A 20461-nucleotide genomic window follows, 5' to 3' on the forward strand; every position below is an offset into this window, starting at 1 on the left:
CTCTCTCTCTCTCTCTCTCTCTCTCTCTCTCTCTCTCTCTCTCTCTCTCTCTCTCTCTCTCTCTCTCTCTCTACCCCCCCCCCCCTCTCTCTCACGGAAATGCGCGAGCGAGAGTCACGGCGAAGAGAGATTAGCGGGTCGACTCTTTCAAATTTGCATAACGTCGAATTCCCGTCGCTCCCTTCGTTCGAACGTCGAATTAAATCGCGGTGCTTTCGCGTTCCCGCACGCCGCGCCGACCGGGAGCGAGCGCGTGAAATTTTAAGGAAAGCTCCCTTCTCTCTACCCCCCCCCTCCCCCCCGCCGCGCGTATATACGATTGCCGTTATCGATTCGTTAGCACTTTGAGTGCCAGGCGGGATTTCGGCATTGAACTTAGCCAGATCTAATACATTATTTGCACGCGTATAATATTTGTATTCTAACGTTTCGTTCGCTGAATTAATGTCTCGGTAGAGCGCACATTATCCCTTTAATGTCCCAGATACCTAGCAAAAGTATTCCTAATCGGGCGAAGCGAGACCGTCGCTCGCAAGTGGGCGACAGGGAACTCTTGCGGAAATTTACGCGTCACCCAGACACGAGTGACACGGGCGCTCGGAGTGTTACAGAGTGGAGGAGGGGGCGGGTGGGGGCAGCTCTTTTTTTTTCTCTCTCTCCACGCGGAGAACTCCTCCGCGGGATCGTTGCGAGATCCCGCGTTGGCCGAGATCCCCCGTTGCCCCTGCGCGTACGTGACTCATCTAGTTACGAGAGCGCGCGGGGCCGGGTATCGGCGCTTATAACAGAGTTATCGCTCGGAGGAGAAACGGCGTATCTCGCCGGAGAGGATTTGCCACACACGTATTTTCCGTATGTTCGCGTTTCCCGTACGCGGCCACCGTGTACGCGGCTCCTCTCCACCCCACCCCACCCCCCGTCTCCCCGCCCCGCGAATACATCTCGCAATGCCCCGCGCTAATATTTTCCTCCTCCTGCGCAGGGATTGCCCCGGGGTCGGCACGTCCTCCGGACCGACCGGCAAGGAGGTCTCCTATCACGGGAACGTGGGTGGAAGCAGCGTGGGATATAAACCGCCGCCGCAGCACAGCCCACAGACGAGGGGCCCGTCGCCGCACTTCCCCCAGGAACCGGTAGGCCCGCCGGCCAACTCCCCGCCGTTGCACATCAATATCTGTGGACAGGTGAACACCTCTCTCTTTCAGTTCAACATTTTTCTCCCTTATCAGGTCCACTAACAACAAGTATCGTCAGCTAAACTGAACAAACTGTCCACCCATAGGTAGTACAAAACTGTGTGATCGAGGAAAGAAAAATGGAGAATCCGAGTTCCCCGGCCTAATCACTCTCGCTTGACGACAACTACTTACGTTTCTCGCAATTTGCGATGGGGCGAACCTTTGCCCCTACTTCCGAGAATTTAGTCCTCTATTTTAATTATTTATCCAGCGGCTGTACTGCACCAGTCCGAGGCTACGAATAACTCCTTTCATTTTGTCTATTATAACCAATTGTGTGTATTTTTGAGTACGAGAGAAACCGGTCGTGTCTAACTCCATCCATCTGGAGAGCGAAAATTGACATAAACATACATACGTAGGTGTACACATTCTGTTATTGTGACTAAGGACACGTGAATTCTCTCTTTTTCCCGCCTCGCTCCCTTCCCCCCTTTTTCCCCGAGGAAACCGTCTAATTGCAACGATCGCTGTGATTTCAGGAAAATACGATGCGCGGCCCTATACTGAACATAAGTCCCGGCCTCGGCGCCAGCGGAGTAGACATGGAGTACCGCAGGAACTCTCAAGGTACCCGAACAAGGTTCCGTTGATCCGCAACGGAAGTTTGTTGCCCGCGTGCGATTTTTCCTCGCTTCTTCCTCCGATTTAACGCAAGAACAATCCTTAGAGATAGCCCTTCGCGATTCCACGCCGCAGGAAAGTTACGTGAAACCTCTGCTTTCAGCCACGAACCAGCTACCTCTGAGCCCTGTGCAGATCCAACCATCGCCGCCTTACTACAGGCAGCCTAGTCAGGACGATGGCAGAAAAGTGAGTGTCGCCGCTTTGTTTTGCGCGTCTGCGACGACAGCTGAGATGACGTCTCAAGTGTCAATAGAATCATTCGTACTTTCCGTGGAATTATTTGCGCGAGAGAGGCGAGCGAGCTCGTGACGGCAGAATTGACGAGCTCAACTCTCTGAATCGATTTAAACGAATTTTACACCGTGTATTCAACAATCGAATCGGTTAGAACAGAAAGGGCGCATGTGGCAAAATCAAATACATATTTGAGATAAACAAAGAAACTGTGGTATATAAGCAATACGAAGTTTTCAGTAGATATTCATGCTGCTTGAAGAGGGAGGTCTCTCAGAGTAAGTTTTCTTTAAGAAAAAGAATTTTTTAAGCAGACGTACATGTGGAGCAAGGGTCCATTGTTAGCTCAATTTCGGTCAAAATGGCCACGTGCTCCCTTTTTGTTGAATTTTCCACAGGCAAATAAGAAGCTTCTGATCTTCCTAACAATCCACGGTGTTTTTCTTTCCTTTGACGAGAGAACCGGGCTGTCCTTAGCGAAAACATCGTCGAGTCCTAATCTCGCGAGTTTCGTTTTACAACGAGCTTACGTACGCGACGTCTGTCTAACGTGCAAGTGCGACATTCCGATTATTTCGCTAATTAAAACAAGCCACTACAGGTCTTTTGACATTCTGCCGACAAACCGAGAGCTCTTGTTGAAACGGCGCGCTCAACTCCCGAGAGCGGAAGCTAAGTAAAGGGAGAACAAACGAATACAGAGCGCGATGTCTTTTCAGAGCGAGTCGCCGTCTAGGAAGCGTCGCCGAATATCTCGCAACGGCGCCGTGTCCGGGATAGAGGTCCGGGAAACGCCGCCGCCAGCGCCGACGCCACCCCTGCACACTCCGCCGCCTTGGGAATTCGGAGGCGCGCCACAACGGCGCTCGCCCCGCAATCACATATCCACCCGCGGCATTTCGACGGTCAGGAATCAACGTTACCAGCGATACGCGGACTCAATGGGGTTCTCCTATCCGTTCATGGGTCACAATCCCCACCAGAGTATCCACAATTCCCATCACGGCCTTCACAATTCGCATCACAACATCCACGGCTCCCACCCGCACGGTCTGCACAATTCCCACCACAACATCCACAACCCGCACCAGGCGCATCCCCATCCGCATCCGGCGGCCAGTGGTACGGGGCACCATCCCGCGCAGGGTGCGAACGCGCCCGTGGTCGTCGACGTCGGCCAAGTCGGCGTGTCCGGCCTAGGAGTCGCCGTTGGCGGCGAGCCGCTGTGGCATCCTCAGGCGACTGGCTACAGGATTCCGTGTCAGCTTCACAGCCTCTACTCGCCTCACGGAACGCATCCGTTTGGACACTCGTGCCAGGTAGGCCGGCAACAAGGTTGTCCGTTGCGAATGATCGAGTCTTTCACCCAGTACACAAATTGGCCTTTGATGTCTCCTCTTGTGACTAGGTAAATCCCATTTTTACTACGTACACCGTTTATTCAGGTGACGCCTCATCACAGTCATTATTCCGCTGCCCATGCAACGCATCCGACTCACGGAATTGTCAGTTCTCTGGTGGGTGCCGCTCCCAGAGGATACGCACCACCAGCCGGTGGTGTCGCAGGGCTGCACACCGCGGGTCCACCGGCCGTCCACACCGATTACACCGCGCATCATCAATTGTCCCAGCAGGTGAACTTGGAAAAACATGGTCCAGGACAGTTTTCATAATCCGATCTTACATTTAAGATTATTCCAAGTCCGGTCTTGGGTGGCCTAAATGATCCACTCAATGAAATGACTGTGCAACATTTCGAGATTGCCCTTTAGACAATCTTATAAATATAAGATCGGACTGTGAATACTCGTAGACTGCAGAGCTCATTGTTCAATTTCTAAAGGCCACGATATTTTCGCTCGGCTGCTAATGTTCTCATTACACGTTTGCATTTCCAGAGAGAAGTCGAGCTCGAACTGATAGAGTCTCATCATCACCACAGAGTGGGCGCCGCGGCTGGTGCGCCATTGCCGTTACCACATTCTTATTCCCCACCGGCTCTCGCGCAGGTACCGACACCGCCGCCCATATTCCTGTCAGAGACGCGAAACAGTCAATTGGAGATCGTACAGAACAGAAACCGACGACTAACGTCCAACGTTCTGCGACGGCCGCGATTCGGTAGATGGAGGAACACGACTCAATTACCAATGGCTTATCCAGGCTATTTACTACACTTCTTGTACGTAAAGCCTCCGCGTATATATCGTTGCAAGTCCCTAGCGCACGCGAAAATGCTAGCTTAATCCACATGGCGATGTTTACTCGTAGAGCGATGTTCAGCAATCCACCGCTGTCGCCCTATAATCAGGCCGAACTGTCCTCGCCCGAGTCGGTCACGGAGAACTACGAGGCACTGCTGTCCTTGGCCGAGAGGCTGGGCGAGGCCAAGCCGCGGGGTTTGACTCGCGCGGAAGTCGAACAGCTGCCCTCCTACAAATTCAACGCGGAAACACACCAGGGCGATCAAACCAACTGCGTCGTGTGCATGTGCGATTTCGAGGCCCTCCAATCTCTACGTGTTCTGCCGTGCTCCCACGAGTTTCATTCTAAGTGCATCGACAAGTGGCTTAAGGTGAGTCCATTTCTCGATCTTGACTTAATTCGGGGGAATAACGTTTTGCAATTACAAATTGCAAATAATTTTGTTTTGCAGTCCAACCGAACATGTCCGATATGCCGCGGCGACGCCGGCGAGTATTTCGGAAATAGCAGCAGCAGCTCTGACTGACGCCAAGCCGGCGATGTACACTAGCGCGAAACGCCACAGCCATCGAGAACATTACTACTGCGCGTTACGGGAATGCCGGTCGTCGCGTTGCTGCTGTTTCACGCGAATCCGTGCCGTTGAATGTCCGCGTCATCCTAGCTGGGATACGGGCCGTCGATGCAAGGTGTTCACGGTCGGTGATTAAGAATCATACTTGCGACCGTTGAGTATAACGACGCTGAAACTGGCTGAAAGTGACGAGAATAGTTGTGAACGTACGACCTCATTGTATCGGAGTGTCGCGCGTAATGCGGAGGATATCAAGCCCAGGGAAACGGCGCAGCGTCTTTCCGAATAGCGAGACGCGATAAAAAGCAATTTAGCAAAACGACGAAGTAGTCAAGAGATTCAACGTTCCGTTAGGTTACGGCGCATTTCCTATCAAAAAGAAAGAACAAGTCGGAGTCGGATATTTACTTGGTTCTCGTTTATAACGCTTCAATTAATGTTTTAACGCTCATTAATTATTTGTATTGCTACTCTGCATTATCGAATTTATGTACATAAAAATAGCTGTATACGCAGACATCGCAACTTTCCATTAACGTTCCATTTTTTTTTATAGTTTGTCTTTCAATCTGGTAATTGTATATATTTGCATAAACACCCTTATACATATACGTGTGCGCGTACAAAACCAGTGTTAGTTTTGTTTGGACTTAACCAAAATGTAGAACACAAATTCTTTTGCAATAAAAAAAAAGTGTTTATCGTCAGGTAAGGGAAAAAAATTGTAACTTCCTACTGTTATAGGCTCTTGTGTCTTTGTAGTATATATGTATATGTATATATACATATATACTACTTTGTAGTATACATGTATATATACATATATAGACCAGCTAATTATTTTATTATATTATAGAAATGTATGTAAGTAAAATTAAAGTTAGTTGGCACCTTAAGTGCCGGTAGGTAGAAATTGTTGGATTATTGCACCAGATGCCACGTAACTATTTTATAAAATATCTGTAGGTCCGTGTTTAATCCGAAATTCGTTTACTCTCTCTCGTGCGGCAATTAATTATTTTTTACCTAAAGCGTGCTCTAACGTGTGATTACGATTATTATGCTGTGCACTTGGCCAAGTCTGATTTAAGTGATTTACATTCAAACGCGCGCGCGCGAATTTCGGAGAGGAGGATTGCTTTCAACCGCGAGAGAGACGACCTGGCGCGTGACGGTCGGAATGACACACCCAAAAAGGAAGAAAACGAAAATGGGGGAAAAAAAGTAACGTAAGAATATATCGCTTCTGTTTCCTGCGTATCTACCTCTAATAGAAGAAAACGAGACGATTCATATTTTTTTATATACACATCTCATAAACAATAAACATACCTATGATAAGTGAATGGGAGAGCGACCGGCTAGGAAACGAGGTCTAGATATTTCGACAAATTCGAAGAATGACAAATAAGGCGAACTGTAGAATAAACTTCTGGAAATAACCATAACAGGCCCATAAATACAATATGCGAATATAGACCCGCAATTGAAAAATTTTCCTTGATGGAGATATGTTAAATTTTTCAATTGGAATTGAAAATACGTTCCACGCGGTACACATTCGCGGGAAGGCGGCGGTTACAGCGTAGATTTCGCCACGAACACAAGTTGTGCGCTTTTTAGTTGATTATATAAACGCTTCCTTATTTACATGTATTTGTGCACCAGTGTTGGTGGATCGAGAAGATTTGTTTATGAGTCTTGTTATTTTTAAGATGTTCAATATACATTGTTAGATAGCGTATGTTATATTATTGGCACAATATGAATTGTTGAAAGTAGTTTCTTATGTTTCAAAATTAATAAAATTGATAAGTATATATGTACATATATACTTATAGAAGTACGTATATACTTATAGAAGTATATATGTACATATATACATATATATAACATGCATGTCGTTTCGGCCGATTTATTGGCGTTTACGTTTTTTTTTTTTTCACTCGATACGCTCCTTTCTAACGAGCAAGCACTCCCGTTCCAATCTGAGATAATCAAAGAGAGAGAAGTTCGAATACGCGCTCGCTGTGAAGACTCGATAGTCATTTCCAAGGTATAAACTTGCGAAGATTAAAATGCGGCTCATTGCGAGGTCAACAATCGCAAAAGACGAGCTCCATGAGCGAAATGCAATTGGCTATCTGCCCGAATGATGAAATTTACTCGATGGATGCTGCGCGTGTCGAGTTGCGTGCATGTTGCGTGCGTGCGTGCGTGCGTGCGTGCGTTTGTGCGGAGGAAGATTTGCTAAGATGCGTTTGCCTCTGTACGTTTATTTTTCTCAGATGTAACGACGCAAGTCGCGCGAGAAAGTGTTTTTACCTGCGTGCAGATCCACTAAGTGCGTTGACGTGATGCGTTTCGTGATTTAAGCTGCAATATAGCGTTAATTACGGTATTGAGCGAGAGGAGTGCTGTAATAACGCGCGACCAGCCTCACGAATCCACGCAATTGCAATTACCTGTTTCTCATCGTTTGCGTGAGGTGGGCCCGTTTAACCGCGCTCGAGAGGACCGACGTTCACCCGGGGTGAATTGTTGTCAATTCGGGAAAGAAAATTCGCTCGACAGTCGGCCGGAATGCTGTTTTCCGGAGAGCCCCTATCCCGCCGAAACACGCGTGTCGCGTAGTCGAAGCTCCCTTACATTTCAAGCACTCGGATCCACCTTCGCCAATGCAGATTAACTTTAATCTCGGTTTAACGCGTCTTTTATCTTTTTCTAATTCTTAGAACTGGATGAAAAACTGAAAGGCAAGTCAAGCCGAGATTGAAATTAATCTACGATTGAAATTAATGGACATTGGAAAGAGGAAAAAGCGCAGGGAACGTGCGGGAGGCGCCTCCGTTCCTCCTTTATCCCGCCGACTTCTCATTGCGTGCCTTTCACACCGACCGACCTCGTCGCGAGAACGCACGTGCTTGTTTAAAGGGACCTCGAGCGATCCGCCGTGCCACACGTTTCTGTGCGGAGCACAGGCGAAAAGGGAGAATTTAACAGCGTCGACGTTAACGGCGACACTCCGTTCGATGTTTCCGCGAACGCGTTAATAACTCCCCGAAAATAAGACCTCTCGGGACCCACTCGGCGTCTGGTTCAGCGCTAAACTCGGCTCATTCCAGATGGTACATGGTGGTTCATATACGTTTTATATAATATATATTTCTTAAACGCATCCAATGTTTTATAAACGTTTAGGAAACGTATAAGGGAAACGTATACCAACATGTTTCATTTGGGATCCAGTTCGGATGAACTTGGTACGAGCGTGGGGCGAAGAAAATGCAAACCGGGGTGGAGTTTAGCTACACGTTCGGCGTTTAAATGTGCGGTGAACACGTGAACACGGGGGTCTCCTACGAAGCAGCATCCCTACGCGCGTCGTAGTCGCATCGGCGAGAACGAGCGAACGTGCACACGTGTGCGGTCCGCCGTTGTGTCGTGAAACGGCACAGCGAGGTACCTCGGCGACTCCTCTCAGCACCGTCTTAATTTCAAATTCCCTTTCTTCTGCGTATGCGCGCCTGTAACGAGAGGTTCTGTCGCAGGCTGACATGGCAATAACGAAATTTTAAGTTTCGTTGTACAAAGATTCTCGGAGGATCAATATTTATTTACGATCGAAATTCCGTCGCAAACCAATTATAATATTTAATATATATTATATAATATATTTATAATATATATTATATATAAATGCCATGTGTGATTTACTATCATGTGGAATTATTTGTGTAAAATTGTAAATTATTATACTTGTATATACTGCGTACAATTCGTCGTGTGCTTACAGTTTTCGTGAAACTGTTTTCTTAACCGATTAGTTTTCTCGGAGGCTCACCGCTCACTCTTACTTTTCGTCCCGTCTGCAAATATTGATCATCCGAGCCCACCTCTCGAAAAACTCGACGTAACTCGTCCGCGCTCTACCGCATATACGTAACGATATTATACTACATATACTTTCTAGTAGTGTCTAGTTTCTAGTGTCATACGGGTCCTAACTTGTTGTCGCGTGTGCCGCGGGAAAGCGCCAGAATTCTATACCCTACAGGAATATCAAAAGTCTTGCGACAAGGCGACGAGCGAGCGAGCGAGCGAGCGAGCGAGCGTGTGTGCTAAGAAAGCCGCTGTTGATCCTTCCTAGATGCGTAAGAAGACATATCATTTCTTTTTCCATTGCGCTGAGAAAGACACGCTGTCTCGCGTACCGCGCTTTCTCTCCCTCTTTCTCTCTTTCTCCTCGGTGACGGGCGAGAGGCGAAAGGAAAAGCCAAAGACGGCTCGTTTTCAACTAGCTCGAGCCTATGCAAAACCAACAGGACTGCTTTAACGGGAACGAACGTTCGACGGGCAGAAGACAACTTGCCGGTCGCGCGTGACGTCCCAGATAACACGCGATGCTTCGTATCACGTTTTATGTATATTTCCTAAACGTAACTAATGTTTCGCAAATGTTTAGGAAACGCGTTGGAAAGACCAGCATGTGCTACTTTGGGTGCAAAGACTCGGTGACCGTCGTGGGTCCCGCGTTTGAGCGAACGTAAAGTAGATCCGGAGCCATCGAACAAATCGAGTAAAATTGCTCTGTCGTTAGCCGTCTCTTTCGCGATCGTTCCCGAGCTTCTTCGCAAATATTTTTCACACTTGTATACCTTCACGAGCCTCGCGTGTTTCGTTCCACTAATCTGTGAATTTATTTGTTCGAGTCGCGGGACTGCGATCGCGAAAACGGCCGAGGTTGTCGCGTGAGAAGAAACGACGCGTGAATTTTCTGAATCGAGAATAGCGATACGCTCGGTAAACGTCAGCATAAATCATCAATATAATTTCCTATTCAACTACGTGACCGTTGTGCACATGTTACATTTATGTTGCTGAGTAAAAAATTATAATATTGATGTTATGCAACTGTTGGTCTTTACTGCGGACTGACGTGACGGATATCGCTGGGTTTTCTTTAATTGCAGTCCTGGTCTGTCTAACCCGTTCCTCGGCAATCCTAGATTAAGATGACGTAATTGATCATTAATTCGTACCCTCAAACGCACTTTATGAGGACATCAGTTCGCAGCTCGAGGGACCTCGGTGAGAAATGATTCGTCGAAACGATCGCCATCGCTTCGACGTCAATCGATGAATCATTTCTCGCTGGGACGCAATTCCCAGAACTTCTTACGAGACGAACCTGACGAAATTGTTCGGAATTACGCCCTGCATTTTCCGGGAGAGAACTTCACCCTGTGCAGACAGTGGAGCTTCGCTCTCGGAATGTATTTCTATTATTAACGAGCTAAAGCGCGAAACAAAGTAACTCTCCGTCCCCGTTTGAGAAATCGATCGTTAGACAGTGATTACTTCGTTGGCGGACTGGCAAATCTCCGCGAGTGTTTTTAAATCCGCCGAGCCTGTATGTATGAGTAAATACGGATACACGCGTTAGAGATTACTCGATATTTATTCCAGGAAAGGCTCGCACCAGAAATAAGTAGGTACGCGGTCTCCCTTTTTTTTTTCTTGGACACCCAACGCATCTTTTTCTCAGATAAACGGCTTTTATCCTGAAATAAACACGCTCCGTGCCTGCGTTTTACGAATAATTCTTTATAATCTTCGCGTTTCAACCGTGTGAAATTCTATTGTACTTGCCCCACGGGGATCTTCGGCAGTAAAGGTGGCGAAAAAGAGGGAATCAGGGCGAGAGAGACCCTCGGCTGACGCCGTGCTCGAGTAAATCCATAACCACCGGTATAATCACCGTGGTATAATACTGTAATTCCGCCACGTAGCTAATGTCAACCTTGTCAGGTCGGTGCACGAGAGAGAAGGGCAGGTGGAGAGGAAGAGGAGGGAAGAGAGAGAGAAAGAGAGTGCGAAGACTCGCAATTCGCCGCCCTTTCAACGATAATCATATCAAGTGACCTGACACGATAGAGGCTTATTTTTCATATTCCCGAAAATGAAAGAACGTCGCACCGGGTTTCGCAGGAGATGCGGGAGCATCCGATTCAATCAAATTCGCTGCCCGTTTGGCGGAGGTGGAGGAGACACGACTGGGTTACCATATGTACTATACGTAGCTGCTCCGCGCTTTAGTTGTTAAATGTATTTACGGATTTATCCTGTTTTTCTTTTCTCTCGCAGTCGGAATGGAGGACGTTTCCAAATTACTGTACACGGAAAGAAATGCTGTTGAATTAAACAAAAGTGAAGCTGCTTCAATGTTAACGTCACGGGCTGCCACGAGCATAAATAATTCGCTCAATTGTATTTGCTATGGATTTTAAGCATTGAACTAAATATCCAGATTATTAAGACAACCATCTGACGGTTTTCCTTCATTAATATTGATGTTTCAACGATTTTATTTCGATTACACTGATCTTGTTGATGAAACGTCATTTTGGTTTCCGTGTACATTCTGAAAAGTCGCGGACTCTTCGGCGGAGATGCGTAGGATTATTTAGGCTCGAAGCCGCGGGAGATTACGCGACATGTTAAGGCACGAGTATACGACGTGTCGTGTTTTCGATTAATGCTTAAACATAGACGCACACACACACACACATACATATACACGCGACACAGTTGCGAGATTAATTTAATAAAATCTTAATGTGGGGCTTAATAATCAAAATGTTGTAAATTAAGAGCTTGTCAATGATGATCTCGACGGGTTGGAGACTGGGATTGAAAGTCCAAGTTCTGAGCATCCTCACGTGAAAGAACATGCGATGGTTCTGGGGGGTGGGACACGTCCCGCCGCGTTTGTTACACATCCACGGAAATCGGTGTACGTGTTAATCTATCCTGGACCCTGACCCGGCACGTGCGGATTCTGAGAATATTCGGAGGATATCGTAAAGCTTATAGGATACAGGGATATTCTCAGATGTGTCCTCGATACATTCTGTACAAGCGCGGAACAGCCCGCGTCGCCAGGGGACCGTTCGCAGTTTTTTAGCGTAAAAAAAAAATTGTTTAGGATTTTGTAAATACGTAAGCGATATCTTCCTCTCGTCTATCTTTCCCTTCACCTCTCCTCTCTTCTTTTCGCCAGCGAAGATTGTTTCTAGCGTGAATGCGATCCCCGAAGGGTCGTTTGCGTTTTACGCCGCGGCGTTGACGTTTACGGAAATTCGAGGAGGAGGCTGCTCGTCAAAACTGCGTGATAGATCGTTGCGCGCGAGCCTTGTTATTAATTCATAATGTCGCGTCGGCGGGGAGGCCGAGAGGCGACGGCGCGGAGTCGCGCGAGAGAAAGCGCGCCGTCGCTTCCGGCGAACGAGAGCGAATTGTCTCTCCCGTACGGTTAAACTACGTTAATCTCGTGCGCTAATATTAAGAGCGACGGCGCAGCCGGTTATCATCCGCCGCGGAATTTAATTTGTTTACCGCGGTTCACTGTTATCGCAGTTTCATATTTTCGCCTGGCATTTTACCCCCCCCCCCTCCCCCGCAATGTCGATCGTCACGATCGCTACCACCGCTACTTGCGTTATTGTTAATTGATTAATTTTGCAATCGCCGGCTTCATCGTGTTAATTATTATTATACCGCATCCGCCAGCATCCGGACGAACGGGCTCTACTCGCTGAATCTACAGTACATTAATTTCGGCGTGTTACGTGGGGGCGGTTCACGAACCGCGAGAAAGGCCACGAGAACGCCGCGGAAAATGGACTATTGTACAGACGCAAACACATAACGATGCCAAACATTACATATTACTAGCATTACGTTTTATTATTATTATTATTATTATTATTATCGTCTTTATGATTGTGTATCATTATTATTCTTATTGAACGGATTACACATTTTTTCATATTAAACTAACATTGAGTTGACCCTCTTTCATATTGTTATTTTTGTTTTCAGCTTATCTCCCCGTTATACCCCGCTACCAGCTCGTTCCATCTTCTCAAGGCGCCCACGATCCAAGAAGTGTGTCCAGGTTCTAGCTTGGAGAGATGTGCAGTCAATCACCTTGCATCTTTTACGAAAGAGCTGCAAGTTGATTTGCTATACGCATCCCTCGAAACTAGAGCAAGTTGCAGGCGTCGCGCGGACACGGGCCTTCGCGTTGCCGTCGATCTCGCGTCGAATTTTTCAAAACGTGCTCGCGGAAGCGCGTACATTGCGTAACTCTCGTCTAGGGAGTCTCGCGCGCTTCTCAAGTTTAATTTCACGTCGAGCTAATTAGTGCCCCCGACACGCACGTGCGAATCGTGTTATTATCCGCAATATTTCCTGGGTCTTCAACTATTTCGGTGTCGCTCTTACCGCCGTGAAAAATACCAACTATTTATATCGGTGAACTTATAACATCGCGCACGTTCGCTCGGTTTCTCAAGCCCCCGACGTTTCTAAAGCAGAAAGAAGGGTGTGCGCGGCGGGAGGGCGGGAGGAAGGCAGAATTGGCGCGCGAAAGCAAGAGGAATGAAAGCGAAAGAAGGGGAACGGCGAAAGCACGGGGGAGTGGGCGGAAAGCCGGGGGGGGGGTTGTTTCGCTCGCGAATGTGCTGCGCGAGAGGGTGACGAGCGAGGGTGGAGGAGACGGGGTGGGAAGGGAGGAGCTCGTGAGAGAAAGAGAAAGAGGCTCGGTCCACGCACTCGAGAGTTTAAGACGGATATGCCCATATCTCTCGGCGTACGGGGGTGGCGATTCACGGACACCCTCATGCCCTTTAAAGAGACGCTCCCCCGCGTCGATAGCTCGGCTTTAACGAACAGCTCCCTCCCGGCACGTAGAATTTACGGAGGGTGAAGCCACGGGCTCTGGAGTATCGAGAGTTTCGCCCCCTACGGGCTTTCTCCCCTACGTCGGCGCGTCTCGCTCTCACCCTTTCCCTCCGGCTTCCTCCTCTTCCCTTCTCGTGTCCGCAAAAAAAAGCGTGTCGCTTTTCTTTCCTCCTTTTTCCCCGCGGCCATCCCTTTCCTCCCTGCTGTGTCCTTTGCGTCGCGATTGCACCCAGCTAAAATCGAACGTGTTTTGAATAGCTTCGCGCGTTTTCGCTCTCTCCTTTCCTTTCTCCTCCAGGTAGGGTGTAACTTTAGTAGCCTGTCGGATTTATTTAAGATTGTGTCAATTCCCGTGCTGCTTTCACCGCACGTACGTATGCATTTTCGAGATATCTACGACCTCTGATGTACGAGTAGCCCGAAAGGCTCTCTTTCTCGCATTCCTTCTTGAAACACGCTATCTTGTATCAACCTTTTTTCCGGTTGTGAAAGCGAGACGCTTACGTTCTTCCCCAACATTTCACATTGCGTCCGATTATTTGTCCGCTCTGCGCGTCGGTCTGTGTCTCGAATCTGTCCCTTCCGTGCAGTATTTGGTTTCGCGTCATAATATTGGTGTAACGAACAGTAACGAAAAGAGAAAAACAGAAGGGGAGATAGAGAAAAGGGAGGGGGAAATCAATCTCTAGGGGATTAAAATGCCCCCTCAGGATTTTATCGCATGGGCGGCGACGCAATCACGAGACGCCCCTGCGAGAGAACCCTATGAACCCTGAAGGGACGATTGGAATCTATCTTTTAAACTTGCGAATTTCTAAACGTCTCGCGATCAGAAATAGGACTTTCGGAGATACGTTCCAATTTTTTGCCGCGCCACCCTTCTTCCAAGAACTATAATTCAATTCACGGATTATAAAGTCTAAAAGCGCCCTTGACAGAAGGGAGGCGTAATTAACTTTATGATCCAATTATATATTAAATTATTTATTTTTCACACAGATTTCGTTGGCGGACTCTTAACGTAACTCACTCATCAAAATTATGCAAAAGGGAGGCGATTCTTTTAATGAAATCGTTTGTTCCTTTTTTACTATTAGAGAAAAGTCCCCGATTATGAGATAGCAGGTTTTCAACATCCAAATTCAATAACAAATCTCTTTGTGCAACTATTACACAATCTAACAATAAAGTTTTTATTAAACAGATCCCTTATGGAAAAAACACACAGGTTTTCAGTGTTAACACTCGATTGTCCGAATTTATATTCTCAAATTTGAGCGTAAACACCCAGATTTAAATATTAACACTCGAAACTTGAGTGTTCTTTTCCGTAAGGGATTTTACTCCAAGAGCAATAAATTCATGGTGGAACCGACAGATGATGCCTATTAATGTTGCCGAAACCTCGCTATCTCATAATAAAGGACTTTTTCTACTGAATACTTTTATGATTAGTCAACTTTTCTCGTTAATTAATATCAGAAACAATATAAAGTGCACGGTACATCGAGAATCACGTGGTTTATCGAAGATCAACGTCATTAGAAACAAAACGATCGCATTTTCTGCGATCCTGCCGTACCTATGTGCACGCATACGCAGTATTTATCGCAAATCTTTTACCTTCTTCTCCCGACTCGTTCCTGTAGCCCAGTCGTGAAAAAATTCCGTAAAGAGTTGAAAATCAAACGCGAGAGATTGGTTTATTTCGAGGCATGTATAAATCCACACACAAACACGCACACACATACACATACATATTTTACATACGTATATAATAGCCTAGAATAAGATTTTTATACGCAGATGCACTCTATAAGGCCGAAGATTTAAAGATTTACACAAATACATTTAATACATATATATATATATATATATAATATAGATTAGGGAAAGACACAACTCACGTATGCAGAGGCGAGTATATTGCGGATATTTTTCTAGTGTCTCGTTGATTGGAATTGTTTTCGTTTCTGCAAAGTTTATGCCCGTTTCGGGCTTTATCTTTACGGAATTTTCGCAACGTTCTGCCACAATATATGGTGCAGCAAACACGGATACCAGAGAATCTCCGATTCTTTGTAAACTGCAACGGAAAAATCCGAGTGGGATTCATTTTGTGTAACGTCTACAATTCGAAATCAGGATTGAGAACTTTTAATTTTCTTTCTTTTGCATTGCTTGATGCGCGACAGTAATTGAAATGTAATTAAATGACAAGATTCATACTTTCGTGAAAAGGAAGGTACTTTACGAGATCGTATTCTAACGTTTATTAGATAATAGAATACAATTTTACAGTCGTGTCTCTTTCTGAACACCCAATTATGTCGCTGTATTTTACTCTACGAAGAAATCGCAAGAGGAAAGTGTTGGTGTATTTTTTTAAAGTAATTTCGAAGATGTGGAATTTTTCAAATTCACTCTCGTAGATTGAATTCCCATCGGTTCCTCTTAGCCGCGTATTTCTTTTTTTCCCAAAGATGCGACAGATAATTGAGAGGAATATTATAAAGCCGCGATAGAACTTCAGTTCGCGAAAGAAGAGCGTAATATTCATTTTTCGTCACACGTGACGTAAGATCAATTTAACGCAGACGACGTTGAATCGGTCGACTTGGACTAAATGTGTTTAGCAATGGGACAAAGGAAGGTACTATCGCCGCCCTTACAAAAAAATATATATATACTCGCGCATTATCTTCACGAATCGCTGCTTTATTGCCTTTCCCTCTTCGAAAACGGTCAGCGAGGCATTGCGTGAAGAATAAGGAGCGTTAGGCTATAAGTTACGTGTACATGTGTATACCAGAATACAATGTACAAAAAGCAATATTTACCGCATACCTACACATATGATTGTTACGTACGCACTCGTACGCATATACGTAAAACGATTATATGCCCCACTTCCCCCTCCCCCCCCCTGCTCTCTCGACTCGATATTGCTCGATTGTCGGAAATTTGTCATTTCGATTGTAAATTACACGGTAGGATGCGCTTTGTAAGAATGCAAGTATTGTGTATATTGTATATAATCTGGTGACGAGTGTGTGAACGAAAGCGACTGAGACATTGTTTAGAGAAAAGGTCGTTGTCCAAGGAAGATAATGTGTCTTACGTATGGCAAATAGACGATGAGAAAAGCTCTCACGCGATATTTCTCGTACTATACAATTAACGGTTTACGAAATAATAGGTGTGTTCTTCTCGCGTTAGAGGGGCTGAAGGTGTAATAGTTTGATAATTATTTGAGAGAGAAAGCGTGAATGAGAGAGAAAGAGATACCGATTACAAAGTCACGAGGTCTGCTTTGTCTTGTTATAATCAAATACTTTGTATTATGTAGCACAGGTTGTCATTAAACGTGTGAACAAACCTATATCATTAAAAGTCACTTCAATCAAATTGACATATATCAATCAAGATGTGATATCGTATTGTCCTTGCGCAACCCTTACACTCGCCAGGAGGGAAGGTGGAATTGTGGGGGATCCGCCAGTAGAAATGTATATAAATTCCAAAATTTTCCCTCGCGAAAGTTGTACGGGAAGAACAAATCATTTTTTCTTACCTTGCATATCTTTGTATTATAATTAAATTTTTTGACAATTAAAGCCCCCAAGTAAGACTTGTGTTTAATTTAACGGCAAGAAATGATCGGAAAGATTTTTTAATTTATTATACGCTAATAAAATTATAAATTCTCGTGTTCAAATCGTATTTCAGGTGTTCCAATGGATTTTCTCGATTACAGTCATTGATGCGCCGCGATCGTTTTTCTGCCGCTCATCTTCAACCGATTTATATTCCCCCTCTTCTCGAGAAACGTATCCTACTGCGCTTCATCGGGATCGATCTCCACGATCGATTGCCAAGGAATTGGATTTACGTATCCTGGCTTCGCTTTCTGATGCGCTGGAAGACAACGCGATATTTCATTTTAAGATATTTATCCGTTATCCGTATGAAAAAAATTACACAGCAATGCAAACACGTAGAAGGTGTCCCAGAATTGATGGTACAAGCGGGAAGGGGGTGATTTTACATGCAGAACTAAGTCGAAAATGTAGCATAAAACTTCTTTTATATGCAGCTTCAATTCACAGAAATTATCCATTTCCCTTTTTGTAACGGAAATTAATCCGTTTAAATTGTGCCGCTCGTTATATCATAATTACAACAGTAATTATATAAATGTTATCTTTAGCGGTAGAACAGTACGAAACATCCTGCAGAGGGCCATTTTTAATTATGCGTCACTATATAATTGGATACCTAATGAAGAATCATCCGGCACACATGTTATCTCTGTGCTTGCATCGATCGCTTCGTTATTTCCAAAAATAGCATAGATGATGCTTATGAATTCCAACGGGATTCATTTTGAAAAATTATTTACGAATTAGCGTAATTTCTTCAAAATAAACTCGAAAAGAATTCCTTTCCGGATTTGGGCGAATTTTGATAGAGTATAAAAAGAATTCTGTTTACTCGTTTATTCGTTGCAAAAGAGCTCAGAATTGGTGATGTAAAGGCGAATCCTTGTTCAGCTCTTAAAAATGTTTTTTTAAGGACAGAAATGGGATGGGAAGAGAATTCATTTTTACAAATCGAAAATTCGAAAGGAATTCTTTTTAGATTGCTATCTGGATTGTATTGCATTTTACACACGAAGTAGTCCTTGCGTGGCGGGTTTGGGCTTGTTCTTAGAATTCTCTCGCCACTTCTCGTACGCCCTCCTGCTCTGCTCCAGCCGCCTCTCGCGCTCCTCGTCCAGTTTCCTCTGCCTCGCCTCCTGCTCCTTACATCGGGCTGCAAAACAGGACAAACCACAATTCTTATCTGTTCCGCCACGCGTGCACGAGGCTCGGTAAGCCGTGCCGGAAGTACAACCCCGCCGTACTCTTCCGCTCCTCCTTCTTCCTGTGATACCACCGACGGAGATACGTGATATCCGCGCCGGCGAGATTATCCTCGAGCTTCTTCAGACGCCTCTGCAATTCCAACTCGTTCTCGAGCATCGCTCTCCTGTCGAGCTCCTGCTGCCTTTTCCTCTCGACCCACTTGAGGAAGTTCTCCTTTTCCAGCCGCGTCCTCTCCTCCTTCTCCCGCGCCGCCCTCTCCTCCTCCTCCTCCCGCTTCCTCGCAGCGCGCTCCTCTTTCTCCCTCGCCCGCTGCGCGGCCTCGTGCTTCCTCCGCATCCACTCCGAATAAGCGATCCTTCTGTCGAGGTCGCATCCGTTCGACGCCTGACGATCGTCGACGTTGCTTGATTTCGTCGTGATCGACGTCGTGGAAATTCGCACGACCTGCCGACCGTCCAGGACGCACCTGCGACATTGTACTCTCGCGCAAATATTCTTTGGCGTATAACGAAAGTCGTGAGAAACGCGAAACAAATATTAGGATTGGTTTCTGGAAGTTGCGGCGCAAATTTTCAACTTTATTTCGACGTTTCGTCAACTTTTCAGTTCGCATCAGGCAGGGACAACCTGATCTCAGGTACTCAGTACCAGGTTCTTTCTCCTTGATGAAGCGAACTGAAGTGTTTACGAAACGTCGGAATACAATAGAAAACTTGCTCTCCAACTTCCGGATGCTAAGCCTAGGGGTCAATTCTGTATTTTTACAATATAGTGAAAATGCTAAAAGCGAACGACTTTGTCTCTTTCTAAGGGAACGATTAGAAAGAGACAAAGCTATTGCACTTTCAGCATTTTCACTATAGTGTAAGACACAGAATTGACCCACTAGTATTCATGTATTATACATCGCCGAAAGTCGCAAATATCAGATTGAGAAATATATACTTGTCCCGTCTTATCGTCTCATTCCGATCAACGTTTGCCTCATTCTGATCAACGTTTGCCTCATTCTGATCAACGGAAACAATCTTGCATCGTCGCTCCACCCGCGCGGTGCTCGCGGACGAGGTCGCAGATCGAGCCGTGGAGGGTTCCAGGGAGGAGTCCGGAATGGACGTCGTGTAACACCTGTAAGTGCTCTGTCCCGGATGCTCGTTCGCGTGATCAGCGCACGTTGTATCCCCCGCAACGACAGGCAGATCGTTCACCGAAATGTTGGAGTCACGATTATTCGCGTTTCCCTCACGACACCCTGCGAAAAAGCAAATCGTTAAATATTGCTACTACAAATTCAATCTGGAAGAACTGCGAACTCTCAAAATCGACACAGAGAGTATTCTATGGGCCAGTTTCACAAACGTCGGTTAACTGCTAACCGAAGGTTAATTGATCCTCTATCTCTTCTCAGAGAACAAGATAGAAAAAGATAGGGAGTTGACTGAACTCTGGTTAACAGTTAACCGACGTTTGTGAAATTGGCCCATAAGTTTGTTTTCTTCTTGTAGGAGAGGTAGAGTTGTCCTCATCTTGACATTAAAATAATGATAAATAACATCAGCTTGTTACCTGGATCTTGCTCGCGATCGTTCTCAGGCCCTTCCTCGCCGATGGATTCCGTATAAATGGCGGGGTTGATATAACGGATCTCGGGACCGGTATTCGAGTTTTTCACCCGCGTCAAAGTCGCGTCTTCGTCGAAATAGGCACGATGATCGACGAGACCAAACCCCTTTCGAGCGAATCCATTAATTTCGGATCCCATCCTCCAGCTGTCAATACTATCATTGATCATTGTTGCACGCTTTTGATGATAACTCATTGATACCACTTATCGCTCGACACATAATTATCGACACGTTTCGTTAAGATTCAATTATGTGTAAATATTCTTTCGAAAATGTCATTACTCGCTCAAGAATCCGTTCACATGATGGACCCGATGTTGTATTTTTTGGGAGAACAATGAC

At 45.9% G+C, this 20461-nt stretch overlaps 2 protein-coding genes across 4 annotated transcripts in view; one reads left to right on the forward strand and one right to left on the reverse strand.

Annotated features, from left to right (window-relative positions):
* Window positions 1-10481, forward strand: part of LOC105564408 (E3 ubiquitin-protein ligase RNF38-like) — an 83328-nt gene extending 72847 nt beyond the window's left edge. For all 3 annotated transcript variants that reach the window (XM_012016746.1, XM_012016745.1, XM_012016747.1), the window contains 8 exons: window positions 983-1184; window positions 1721-1808; window positions 1966-2051; window positions 2819-3418; window positions 3545-3733; window positions 3998-4281; window positions 4371-4674; window positions 4756-10481. In XM_012016746.1, coding sequence (XP_011872136.1) covers window positions 983-1184; window positions 1721-1808; window positions 1966-2051; window positions 2819-3418; window positions 3545-3733; window positions 3998-4281; window positions 4371-4674; window positions 4756-4830 — 1828 coding nt within the window. In that variant the 3' untranslated portion in view covers window positions 4831-10481. The remainder of the gene's footprint in view (window positions 1-982; window positions 1185-1720; window positions 1809-1965; window positions 2052-2818; window positions 3419-3544; window positions 3734-3997; window positions 4282-4370; window positions 4675-4755) is intronic.
* Window positions 10482-17183: 6702 nt separating this feature from the next.
* On the reverse strand, window positions 17184-20286 carry LOC105564444 (coiled-coil domain-containing protein 34-like). Its single transcript, XM_012016802.1, has 5 exons — window positions 20061-20286; window positions 19440-19746; window positions 18533-18960; window positions 18301-18441; window positions 17184-17544 (listed from the first exon to the last, which is right to left on the reverse strand). Exons 1-5 carry the CDS (start codon window positions 20284-20286, stop codon window positions 17462-17464), a joined length of 1185 nt encoding a protein of 394 aa, XP_011872192.1. The 3' UTR covers window positions 17184-17461.
* Between the last annotated feature and the right edge of the window lie 175 nt (window positions 20287-20461).

This window comes from Vollenhovia emeryi, unplaced genomic scaffold (assembly GCF_000949405.1).
Source record: "Vollenhovia emeryi isolate VEMERY1.0 unplaced genomic scaffold, V.emery_V1.0 DF939165.1, whole genome shotgun sequence".
NCBI lineage: Eukaryota > Metazoa > Arthropoda > Insecta > Hymenoptera > Formicidae > Vollenhovia > Vollenhovia emeryi.